This window comes from Strongylocentrotus purpuratus, unplaced genomic scaffold (assembly GCF_000002235.5).
Source record: "Strongylocentrotus purpuratus isolate Spur 01 unplaced genomic scaffold, Spur_5.0 spur5_scaffold_3, whole genome shotgun sequence".
NCBI lineage: Eukaryota > Metazoa > Echinodermata > Echinoidea > Camarodonta > Strongylocentrotidae > Strongylocentrotus > Strongylocentrotus purpuratus.
The window spans coordinates 23,664,539-23,677,708 of record NW_022145609.1 but is presented as its reverse complement, the minus strand read 5'-3'; the positions used below and the strand labels follow the sequence as shown (position 1 = coordinate 23,677,708).

The 13,170-nt window shown below is 38.1% G+C and overlaps 1 protein-coding gene across 1 annotated transcript in view; it reads left to right on the top strand.

Moving 5' to 3' along the window:
* The window catches only part of LOC575585 (KICSTOR complex protein SZT2), a 44,318-nt gene that overhangs the window by 478 nt on the left and 30,670 nt on the right, over nucleotides 1-13,170 (top strand). Inside the window, exons 2-14 of the mRNA XM_030995823.1 lie at nucleotides 749-995; nucleotides 2,786-2,861; nucleotides 4,080-4,265; nucleotides 4,816-5,017; nucleotides 5,582-5,724; nucleotides 6,002-6,367; nucleotides 6,738-7,038; nucleotides 7,316-7,594; nucleotides 8,437-8,572; nucleotides 9,106-9,199; nucleotides 10,274-10,403; nucleotides 11,204-11,359; nucleotides 12,509-12,608. Of these exons, the coding sequence (XP_030851683.1) occupies nucleotides 826-995; nucleotides 2,786-2,861; nucleotides 4,080-4,265; nucleotides 4,816-5,017; nucleotides 5,582-5,724; nucleotides 6,002-6,367; nucleotides 6,738-7,038; nucleotides 7,316-7,594; nucleotides 8,437-8,572; nucleotides 9,106-9,199; nucleotides 10,274-10,403; nucleotides 11,204-11,359; nucleotides 12,509-12,608 (2,339 nt within the window). The 5' untranslated portion in view covers nucleotides 749-825. The remainder of the gene's footprint in view (nucleotides 1-748; nucleotides 996-2,785; nucleotides 2,862-4,079; nucleotides 4,266-4,815; nucleotides 5,018-5,581; nucleotides 5,725-6,001; nucleotides 6,368-6,737; nucleotides 7,039-7,315; nucleotides 7,595-8,436; nucleotides 8,573-9,105; nucleotides 9,200-10,273; nucleotides 10,404-11,203; nucleotides 11,360-12,508; nucleotides 12,609-13,170) is intronic.

Sequence of the window (13,170 nt, the reverse complement as noted above, 5' to 3'; positions counted from 1 at the left end):
GTCTCTGTAGACAGGTTCCTTTAGTACATGTTTCAAAGAGAAATTATTTCAAGAGAGACGAAAAATGTGCTTGTTGTATACAGGTGGTCACTAAAGCAGGCTTGACTGTATGTTGATTGTTGGATTTTCTGTAAGGAGTGCATACAAACTAGGAGTCCTACAGTTGCATGTGTATCTGTTAGCTTGGATCCAAAAGTGTTTTTGTAACCCTTTAATCAGAAATTACTTTTTAAAGGATTTACCATGCATTCACTCTACATGTACCTCTGAAACAGATTTATCCTAAGTTCACCTTATCATACATGTATATGTATATATATATATATATATACACGTTATTATGTAGAGATGACCCGAAGACTGCATACCGGTACCTTGCGTTCAAGACTCACTAAGTTGTCATATCAATACTGAACATTGTACATTGTTGATAGTACATGTATGTACATCAATTGTGCTCATGGACAGATTAATTTGGCAAAGTTTCATTGCGTCTCACGTATATTTCAATGAGGATTTACCTTGGCAAAAATGAAATATTCTTATGGTCAAAATTTTAAAAATTTCAGAACATTGATACGCTTAACCCATTGCTTACTGGAACCTGGTGGTCCATGTGTAAAGCCTATGGGAATAAGATAATTCAGTAGTCAACAGCTTAACATCAAGTACGTGTACCTGCTGATTTTTAAAGATACAAGGTTACGACAACTACTGCAATAAAACTGTTCTTGATCTATACATGTAGGTAACCTTATCAGCTGCCTTGAATCCCAGCCCGCCGAGGAGATCAACCTCAATGACCTCTCCGTGACCCTTGACCTCATGTGCCTGTCGCTGCCCTCCGACCTGGACGATCAACCGGCGATCGGGGACATGGACGACGAGGACACGTACCGAGGAGTCTCGTTCACGGAGCACTCCCCTCCGGCGTCGCCACACCCTGACCATCGGCTCCTCAGGGCCAATACGCTCTCCACTTCGGATGCAGGAGAGTGAGTGAAACCGTCCCCACAAACTACCTGTATAGATATACAGGGGGGTGTTTCACAAAGATCCTACGTTGAACTTATCTCTAAGTTGGACTCAACAATTATGGAAAGCCGTTAGCATCTGTGAAAATATTTTGTAAGAGTTATTTCAAAAGGCAAAAAATGTTGATTCAAATCATTCATACTTTCTATTATCATGCAATATTTTATGTTCTTGATGTGGAATTTATGAAAAGTCTAAAATACTTGAATTTTTGCATTTGAATATATATTATTTTAAGGCTACAAATGGCTCTCCATAATTTTTAAGTCCAACCTAAAGTTAAGTTTGACTTAGAATCTTTGTAAAACACCTCCCTGTTTATTCATTTTTTCTCAAAGCATAAAACGATATAAGCAAATGTACAATATGATGGATACATACATTTGAAAAACAAAGGTACACAATAAAAAGCAAGATAAAATAGTACTGGTTTTTTAATGAATTGAATGTGCGTCCATCTATCAAGAAATAAAATTAACCTGTCTTGTTCCGTATAGATTGTTTGTTCAACTTCATAATGATATTTTAATTTCATTTGTAAAGACTGAAATTATATAGATCCCTTTAAAGTAGATATTCATTGATTTTAAAAACTAACTTTATTTTCATTATTGCAAAGTTGAAACTTTGATTCGACAAGGTTATCAAAATTCAATGCTTGGAAACATTCGAAGTAATGATTATTACATTGTATAAACTACAAAACGCTTAAATACAGCCCCGGCATAGCACCTGAAGAGCTCTCCAAACGCTGCTGAAATGTGTGAGATCACAGTATGGACATGATTTGCACAAGCAGACAATGTCCCATGACATCTCACACATTTTCAGTGCCTGTGTTTCATCTTCTCTGGAGTTCTCTCTCTTACTTCAATACCGTCAGGCTAAATGTATAATCTATTGCTTCACTCTAAACCCCACGCATGGTTTTATTTTGATGACAAATGCAGCGATACATAAATAAAGGAATCTGTCGCTTGTAAACAAAATAAGACGCCATTGTATATTCAGCTGCACACACTGTGGTATGTTCGGCGTTTCAAGAGGGAACAAATGCCGTCCTTTATATCATTCCGGGGGGGGGGGGGGGGGTTTCAATTTGAAAGTCTGGTTTCTTTGATTGTTAATTAACCCCTATCCTGTGTATTTACAAGCAAAAGATTTTAGTTATCAGAAACAGGTCATATCCCCTTTTGAATGGTTTGATATGCCATTACATTTATATACACTAAACTCATTATAATTTGACAAATAATAGCTTTGCAATTATGTTCATTCTTTATGGGATGTCGTCTGCTTGGGCAGTATTGGTCCATATAGTGACGTCATTAAAACATCGTTATTTTTCTGGCGAATCTCTCGTATATCCCAGCTGCTATGGAGGTGGTTGTATTTGTATTTTTATAAATCACCCGATATGTAGTTGACCTGAAACTTGTACGATGGCCATCTGTTAGCTTATTAGTTTCTAGTGATACATTAATTGACATACTTGTGATTTTCTTTGAATTGCACCTTTAAACATTTAGTTTAAAATATACAATATTTTGCATGTCATATACCAAAATCAAAAGAGGAACACTTTTTTTGTTATTTCTCTCTGTTCTAATATTTGTACCATACCTTTCATTTTTGTTCAATTTCTTCATACCTTTATTACATTTCTATGTTTATTGGTTGTTTATTTATGTTCTTGTTGTCATTTTTGTCCAATTGTGGAAAGAATAAATTGATATTTTTTCTCTTGCAGGCTAAACAGTGACATGATGAACAATGACATGATACCTGTTGGCCAAAGGAAGGCCATTGATGAAACAGAAAAAGAGGTGAAGTACATGTATATTCAGTGGTTGATTGCTGAAAAGTTATGCACTTTGAGCCATTTCGCCAATGGATAACGTGAGGAAGAAGGAATGATCTCTTTTCTATTCAATTCTGGTTTATTGTAAATAAAGACATCCTGAATAAAAAGTCTGGAGACTCATACAATTCAGTTTTAAAATTACATGTACATACAAGAATATAAGAAATCAATACTGTAAGCAATCTTCATATTAATTACTGATTCTAATTAACTGAACAACCAGTATCAAATAATCGTAAAATATTATGTGTTGTAATTATTCAGCTATAAAATTTAACTAGTTAACGATGTTCTCACCATTTTTCGAATTGTTATATTCATACACTTGCATATTAATAAGTAATCACTTTTTGAACCTAGTTAACATTTCTTTTAGAAAATAATTATATATGGATGATTATCACAAGAAATATAATGAATCAAAATATTACAATTATGATTACTTACAAAGTAGTCCTGTCAGTATACTGTGAAATCTAATTTAATCTGGTTAATTGGCATGACAATAAACTGATCACATCTCGATCCAGACACCTCAACATAATATGGTCACAATATGGGGTAAACATATCCACTTGAACTCCATTTGAGGCTGCCTTCATTATGAGCCTTGCCTTATCTTTTGATAATATTTTTTCATTTCAATACTAAAATTGTCATCCACTCTCACTTCTACACAGCAGACTTACATGTACAGTTAGCAACTAAATTATTCATACCCCTTAACAAGTTTTGTTATTTTCTTAAGTGAGTGAAAATCAATTTTGTCCCGATTTATGTTTTTTGAGAATGTGACATGAAAAAGTCTACATCTAACAGTATTAAACAAATGCCCTGATTCACCCAGACCACCTTTCATTTTTGAGCAGCGAAAAACATTTAAAAAAGATCAAATTTACAAGGGGTATATATAATTTAGTTATTAACTTAACTGTATGCAATGCCATATAATTCAAAATGTAAACCAGTTCATGAAGAGGAAGGGTCATGGTCTAAGATGGGGAACTCTAAAGATGCATGTCAAGAACAGCCATACCCTATTGATGGTAGGATTAATTGCTACATGAGCAGCAACGAGAGATTGGTACATGCATGGAAAGGCTGAATTTGACTTCACCTAAAAAATAACTTTGTAGCATGATGGTCAATCTTTTCTCACAAGTCTCTCTTCTACTCACAGGTGAAGTGGCTGTTGAGGGACGAGATTGTGTCGGCCATGTTGCACATCAAGCGTGTGACCGTAGCAACCCTCGAGATGGTTGCCCAGCACGTCGAAGACTCTCGGGACAAGCCCAACTGCAAAGCGGAGGAGCTGGCCCTCCAATTTGTGTTTGGACCAGAGCACAGCCTGGCAAAATTCACCAGTGTAAGTTTTTTGGGAGGTGTATGTCATGACAGAGGATAATACATGTATATTGCCTTCTTTCTAGTCTTCTAGTCTTCTAGTCTCCTTCCTCTTTTTCGTTTTGAGCTTTGTATACTGATGTAAAAAATTATTTTGAAAAGATTACAGCAAAGATTCACCACTAGACTGTTACATTGCATCAAGCTATCTGTTTCTTGGAAACAGTAGGTTGGCTCCGCTCTTCAAGGAAATAAAAAGTATTAAGTAAGGATTTTATACTCAAGCAAGAATCTAGTGCATCAAAGATTCACCATGTACCCTATTTGAAGACCTGAAGATAGGATATGAAGGTGCAGTTCTTGCATAATTCTTGCATAATGACTCTCCACCCAGGTGAAGTAAATGGGTACCGGTAGGAAGAAATTCCTGGAATGCTTGAGTGCCTTATAATGCAGCTCAGCTACAGTCAGGTTAATAATATGATACTTTGTATTAAGCGTAGTAGAGAATAATCATATAGTAGCCGCACCATATAAATGTCCATATATAATTTTCATTATGTATGATACAGGAGTTTGAGAGGCTGAGCATCCCCAGGCATCAGTTCTGCAAGGTCCAGGACTACTGGTACCTGGCCCTGGACCAGCTTCATGCAGAGACCCTTAGGAAAGGCCAGGCTCTGAAGACAGCCCTGGAGTCCTATAACAACCAGCTTCAGCAGCTAGGCCAGGACCAGACGGGAAAGGGGGATGGGTCCAGCAAGGATGACCAAGGTAAGATCTTCTGAGTAGTTAATTGAAATGATTAGGGAAAGATAATGTAGATTCAAGGGTGTTGTAAGCTTGTGCTGTAGTTGAATTGATTCGCTTGTGAAAGTTGTACTTCATTCAATAAACACTGAACTTTGACTTGGGAATAGATAGCAGAGAGCTAAGAAATGCTGCGTCTTATATTTAGATGTATGTGTAATCAATTGTCACAAACAATTTAGTTATGATTTACTTTATCATAATCTTTTAGCGAACTTATTCCAAGACATTAACTTTTTTTAAAGAAATAATTTGATGATGTGTGGTTTTACGAGCTTCATGTCTTTTCTGGATGTTGGCCCATCGGCAATGATTGCATAGTTGCAACTATTCCTATTTTGGAGGAATGATTTCTACTTCGTGGTCCTCGTTATGAATCCTAGAATTATTTTTTTGTGTAAAAACTAAACAAAATGACTGTATTTCTAAATTTTGCCTCGATGAATTCCTAATTTTTGCTTTGAAAGGTTGGCAGGTACATATATGCCATTTTAGTCAACATTTCCCTCTCATCTCTTTGACATGCAGGTTTGATCATACCAACGACCACCATCATCTACACGCCTCCATCCCCTGAGAAGCATGCGGTCAAGAGGACCGGAAGTAAAGAGGGTCAAGGAGAGGTCAAAGGTGAAGTGATGCCCTCTGTAGAGGCTAACGATGACCCTCAGGTAAACAGACTGGAGGGTTCTTGTCTTTATTGACAGAATTTTGTATAGAAGCCATGGTAGTTGAGAGGCTAGTGATTGTATTAGTCATTTATATAGGCCTCGTGTTGTGCTATTGACTTTGTTGACACTGTTATGACCTATTGTTCATGCAGGGCTACATGGATAAAGTAATCACTTACCTATTGCCAATGTTTTCTTTTGCAAAGAAACATGAACTTTTAGTATTTTTCTTTCATTACCAGTAATGAATTGTAATATTTCTCCTTTTAATTTTAAGGTCAAAGCTCCCCAAAACGCGGATGAAGGCTCAAAATCGGGCACCCTAGCCGACATCGAAGTGGGTGTCGATGTCACACAGGAGATCGAAGACGTGGAGGACGAAGCGACGCTGGAAGGCACGACAATCATCGAGGACGACACCGAAATCCACACCAAGGTCGAGAAGGAAGAGGAGGCGAACGCAACCGGTGCAACGGTCGAGGATGTTGCTAAGCAACGAGATGGAGAGGCTGCTGAGGAAGAGAGAGGGGATGAGGGAGGGATGGAGAAAGAGTCCAAGGAAGAGGAAGAAGAAGAGGAGTCAGAGGTCAGAGCTAGACACGCTGAGGACAACATCTCAAGAAGCAGCGGCAGCTCTATACAGGTGATTATGTCAAAGACCCCCGATGGCTCCCCGCACATAAATCTCACCGCTTCGCTCAGAGACAGAGAGCATGTGTGTAGACGTTAGCGTATAAACACAGGCCTCATAGGTTTACTCACGTGTAGTGCAGGTTGCCGTTGTTGGAATTTACTTCCCATGGTGGTATCTACATTTTTTCCAACTCTCATTCATTTAATATTTCACTTTAGGAGGAAAAAACTTCACAGTGCTTAGTGTAATATTTCTAGTATCTTCCTACCTATCAACTAAAATCCAAGAAAAATGACAAAAACTTTTGCGGGCCTACCACTGTACATGACCTTTAATAATTCTGAAATGATAATCACAATTTCTGCTATTCCATTTTCAGGTCCTTTCAGAAGAGACTTTACAAGAAGATGCCACCAACCTGCTCATCAGTGAAGCCTCCATCCAGCTGGGCATGGATGAAACCGATAACGTGGGCTTCCAGCGTTACCATGGTAACGGCAGGGAAGGCATCAATGGCGAGGAAGAGGAGGCAGGGGTGTACAGTGGGGAGGGGTCTGAAGGAGAGAGCACCCTACGGAGGGCGAGTACCAGCTTCGAGGTGCTGACGAGGATAGGGGACGATGATTCCGTCATCGGAGAGACTGAGATTGAATTGGATACCCCTACCTGTACATTACCAGGTGAGACATTAATCTGCAAATGCCACTCTCCACCGAGTTGAAGTAAATGGGTACCTGGTAGGAAGAATTTCCTTGAATTACCAAAATGAGCACTTAAGGGAACCACAGAGCAATCATCGCACACAGGCTTTATGTGCAGTGAAAGTAATTTGGAAATTATCAAAATCCATTCGTAAGGAGTATGTTTTATTAGTGTACAATTAACAGTCATGCCCCCACTTTTTATTTGTACTGCAGTCTTTAGACAACAATTTTCTTTTTCTTTTAATATGAACAGCTACTCCTGAACACCAGCTAGACTCCGCTTCGACTGCTACAGCTTCAGGCCCGGAGGACCCCTCATCTCCGGTGACACACCTCCCGAACCCCTCCTCCCCTCCCCACACCTCCTCCGCCCCCAGCTCTCCTCCCAGGGCTAGGGTGGGGTCAGGGGCGGGGCACAGTAAGCGCCCTACCCATAGCAGACAGGGGAGCGGGGGCGTGTCCAGTGGACCCTCAAGTCTCTTCCAGAGCTATGTGAGTCATAGCGGCAGTGCTGGGGACAACGATGAAGAAGGTATTGAATTGAATTGAATTAGAATTTATTAACAAAATAACACAATGTTACAAATGTACTCAATTCTTCCTCTGATGTTCATTATCTTTCTTTTGAAAGAAAGTATCAGTGACTTTTTACTCATGAGACATTTTCAAGGTGGTTCAGTATGCTATATAAAATAGAAAGGTAATGTCTTTACTTGTAGAACAATCAGAGATCAGTGATTATTTTTATCCTAACATTAATTTTATCTCACTGCTATAAAGCAAGTCTATGATTTTGCCAGACATAAGCGCTATACAAGAACCCGCTATTATTATTATTGCTCTCATTCTCATCATTGTCATCATCATCATCATCATCATTGTCATCATCATCATCATCATCATTGTCATCATCATCATCATCATCACCACGATCATCATCATCACTATCATCATCACCACCATCATCGTCATCATCATCACCATCATCACCATCATCATCATCATCACCATCATCACCATCACCATCATCACCATCACCAACATCACCATCATCATCATCACCATCATCACCATCGTCATCATCGTCATCATTGTCATCATCTTCATCATCACCATCATTAACATCACCACCATCCCACCACCATCATCATCATCATAATCACCATCATCACCATCATCACCATCATCATCATCATCACCATCATCACCATCATCATCATCATCATCACCATCACCATCATCACCATCATCACCATCACCATCATCACCATCATCACCATCATCACCATCATCACCATCACCATCATCACCATCACCATCATCATCATCATCATCATCATTAAAACCTTATTCTGTCCTTTCCCATTCTCTTAGGTTATGATGCCAGTTCAAGTGACATAGACCATGAGGAATCTCACTTGTTTGTAGACGTCTTCAACCATTCCATGCCAGGATTCTGGCTCATTCTCAAGCTCTGTCGGGACAAAGTCAATCTCTTCTTCCACACAAGGTAATGTCTCAAATCTTTGTGAGTTGCATATTAGGCAACCTCGTGAAGATCCGTATTTACTATTTGTTTATTGATTGATTGATTGGTAATTTTATAAGTATGTGAAACCTGATTTGACCCAATTTATGGTTCTTGAGAATGCTGCGTATTAAAACTTACATCTAAAAGCATTCAACCAGTCTACCTTTCATTAAGTGCATTAAACACTAAAAACATCATATTTACAAGGATTGTGGGTTTGAATCCCTTGCACAGCACCAATATTATTAGCCCTTGGAGTAGCAACGGCTTGATTGGCTACTAATTGTAGTGACATCATACCCGTCGCCAGAGTGGCCATAGACAATTTGGTTTTTTCTATTTCATGAAATCTTACTTCTAAGACCTACATGTACATGTATTAGCTACTGTCCTTGCAAATCTGATTAAATGACAGCCAACAAAACCAAGTATTGGGTAAGAAAAGACACTTTAAGAGTGTTAGTCAGACAGGGGTATCATTATTTGGAGATTTTGTTATTTTTTTTTTTTAGAGAGAGGAATGAGAGCGGGAAGCTGATAGAACAGAAGGATATCTATCTGCAGGTTTCAGAGGCCATCAGGAACACCTGTCGTCTAGTCAACCAGGTATTACATTGTGCAACCTTTCTGCAGAATATTTGATACAATATCTGTCTTTTTTCCTTGGCATCCAATATGTTTCCTCACCATAGTTTCTGATTTACTTTTGAATTATGCATATCTAACCGCCCCCCCCCCCCCCCCCCCCCCCCACCCAAAAAAAGGAATAGTTAAAATTGATTACAACTTTTTGAAGATAAATATCCTATTACTATCAAGCAAATCCAAGCTATTCTATTGGATATGTTACTGACCACATCACAGATTTTAGGTTACCTCATCATTTTATTAAGGTAATAGCTCTACCAGAGCTTAAGTTACACCAATTATGAAATGAAGAAGACAAAAGTTATGTCAATTTATGGTATAAAATCTTCAACAATTTGTTTACATACACATGTACATGTACTGGACATCAGTACCTTAGATCTGCTCTCTTGTAAAAGTAGGTGTATACTTGTGAATAACTGTGAAAGTTAATCACAGATGTTTGTGTCAGTTTTGATGTTTACTGATTTATACTGTAATAATCTGAGGTATTTATTTGTCCATTGTATCTTTATCCTGGGTTTTTTCTGTACATGAATAAGTATATGTATATATAACTTTTTCGTCTTCTACTATCCTGTGTATTCAGGCAGTAGCCTAGGCTTGAATGTTCCTTTTTACATGCTTTCTCTTGTTACAGTCAAACCTGCTTTAGTGAATACCTGTCTACACCAAGCACATTTTGTATTTCCCTTGAAAATGTTTTTTCATTGAAACATGTACTAAAGGAACCTGTCTACAAAGGCCACTTTTGTGTTTCCCTTGGGTGGTCGTTATAGACAGGTTTGACTGTATGTGGTTTAAAAAATACAGAGTATAAATTTAAAAAATTATTAAAAATCCTTTATCACAGAGGTTACTCCTTCAAGAGCTAGATAACAACAAGATGTGTAGTAATCTGTTGGTTGACTATCCTGTGTATTCAGGCAGTAGCCTAGGCTTCAATATTCCTTTTTACATGCTTTCTCTTGTTATTTTCAATAAATAAAGTATGGGATTTTTTTAATTTTTTAAATTCCCTTATTACTACAGAGGTTACTCCTTCAAGAGCTCGATAACAATAAGACATGTAGTACTCTGTTGGTTGCCGAGAGTGATGAAGACATCTGGAAGCAGGAAGACAGCGAGCCTCCGTCAGCCAGAAGAAATTCTTCAGACGAAGGTAAAGAAAGGATGAAAATGTTGATTATGGAGATGGTTCTGAGATACTGATGATGGTAATATCGATGGAGGTGAAAATGATTTTGCTTTTACCAGACCTGATAATTACCTGATTTAAATTGGTTTAGGTTTCCAGATTTTCCTGATTTTACCCCTATTTTCCTGATTTTACCCCTATTTTCCCTAGTTTTTCCCAATTTTCTTACTCAAAAGGGGGGAATGTTAAATCCTGACTTTTGATGATGATGATGATGATGATAATGATAGATGATGATGATAATGATTGATGATGATTGATGATGACGATGAAGATGACGATGATGATAATGATTGATGATGATTGATGATGACGATGATGGTGGTGATGATGATGACGACAATGAAGATGATTATATTGATGATGTTGATGATGGGGATAATGATGTTTGATGCTGGTAATGATTATGTTTACCATGATGATGGTTAAGTTGATGAAGAGTGTGATGGTAGCGGTGGTGGTAATGATAAGATGTTGATGGTGATGGGTGATGATGGCCATGACAGTGATGATGGCGATAATTACAATGATGCTACTGATGATGGTCATGATGATTCTGAATATGGTGGTTGTGATAGTGCTAATGATGATGATATAGATGACAATGTTGATAGTGGTAATGAAAATGAAAATTATTTTATATTGGATGTGTTTATGGTGGTAATGCTAATGATGAAATGATGCCAAGAGATTTAAAACAAAGACAGTTAACAATCATGTATACGTCATTGAGTTCAATCAAAATGTGATTGTATTCATTTCAGATGAAGATGACAATCGTCAAGGAGGCAAGGGGGACTACCTGGCAGCGCAGCTATGGTTCAACCAAGGCCACTTTGCATGTGACCTCGTCTTGAGTCAGGATCTCCCTGTACATTCAAGACTCAAACCCTCCCATAGACCTAACGTACCATCTAGGGGTAAGATCACCCACATCTATAGGCCTGCCCTCATCAGCTCGAGTTTGCAAAATAACCTGCTATTTTAACTATTCCGATCACAAATTAGTTACAATTAGCTGGATATTTGGACGAGAAAATATCCCAAGAAATCTTGTTCTTGTTTCCAAAATATCCCGCTATTTAGAAAATAGCGGGCTAATGTGCGCTCGACCGAGCTAGTTTGTGATGAGCGAATCAGTCTGGTGAAGAAGGATAGTATCTTGAGTCTGAAAATAGCGGATTTATTTGGCAAACTTGAGCTGATGAAGACAGGTCTTATGTAACCTAATAAGAAAAGCAATTCCTACAGGAGTGATGGGTCCCATTTTACTTTTCAAATCAGAAAAACAGCTGTATTTCATTATAGGTATATATTTCTGATAAAACCTGGTGATGGGTTCGATCACTGGCATGGCATTTAGGTCCTAAAGCAAGGCATTTTGATTACATTACTTCTCTCCGCCCAGGTGTCATATGGGTACTTGTTAGGATATGAAAGTCATTGTAGTTTGCTCAGCATTGTCAGCGTCTGTAAAAATGACGCCTGGCTAGAATGCTCCCCAGGGAGTGTAGAATGAACATACAATGTATTCTGGCAAGCCAGGATCAGTGACTGGGGTAATGATATATTTGTTAAGCGTTTGGAGACATCATCCATGTATGGAGCTTAAAAAAAACAGACTATTGTTATTTGAAAACGAATAAATTCAAGAAAAAACGCCAGTTTTGCGAAAATTTGTTTTGCATTGTCAACATACTGCCAATATTAAGAATGATTGTAATGCTTCCACAGTGCAAATTATATTCAGATACCAATGTTTTTCTTTGGCCCAGGTGAGGTAAATGGGTACCTGGTAGAAATTAATCCCTTGCAAAGTTAGAGCGCTGTAATGGCAGCTAGGCTAAAGCCCAGGTAATAATAAATGCGCCTCAAAATAGAATTTCTAGATAGACAGCGCTATAGAAATGCCTATTATTATTATTATTATTTGTTTGTTTGTATGAGGGGGGAAATCTAAAATTCAGGCTAAATGTAGGATCATTGCATTGAATTTCCATTAATTTGAACACATTTTTTTTTTTTTTACATTCATGTACTGAGAGAAAGTTTCTTTTTTTATATGTTAGGTTTACAGGCACTCAAGACAGCCCTGGCTGCCTTTGCTGTCCATGACCGTAAGAACCTGTTTGTCTATCGAGAGAGTTCAGGGGAGGTCTTCTATCTCAGGTAACCAAACAGTACTGAAGCAGCTGTAATTTTGACATACCTGCGCTGTGAGGGTCATTAAAATGTACCCATCATTTACAAACAAATTTGTGTTCAGGCAGAATGTATTAAAATCATCCACAAAATTCTCCCATCTTTCTATGGGCTATAACAGATAAGGTGTATGAAGTAAAACAAGAAACCCGGATTATATTTTTAATGTGAAAGCATATGCTACTCTCATGTTGCTTGTATGTTTGATTGATAGTTTATTTAAACTTTCCAAATATCTTTGCAGAAGTAATATTTCCAGTTTATATTTTGAGTATAATATTACAATATAGATCAACTAATATACATAGCAGTTTTTTTATGCCTCCGTTACGAAGTAGCCGGAGGCATTATGTTTTTGGGTTGTCCGTCCGTCCTTACGTACGTCTGTACGTCTGTACGTACGTACGTCCCGTTCTTGTGATCGCGTTATCTGAAGAACCGATCGATGGATTCCTGCCAAAATTAGGTCATGTATGTTACTTGCAGAGCCAATGAACTGAGTAGATTCTTGGTTCATAAGGTCAAAGGT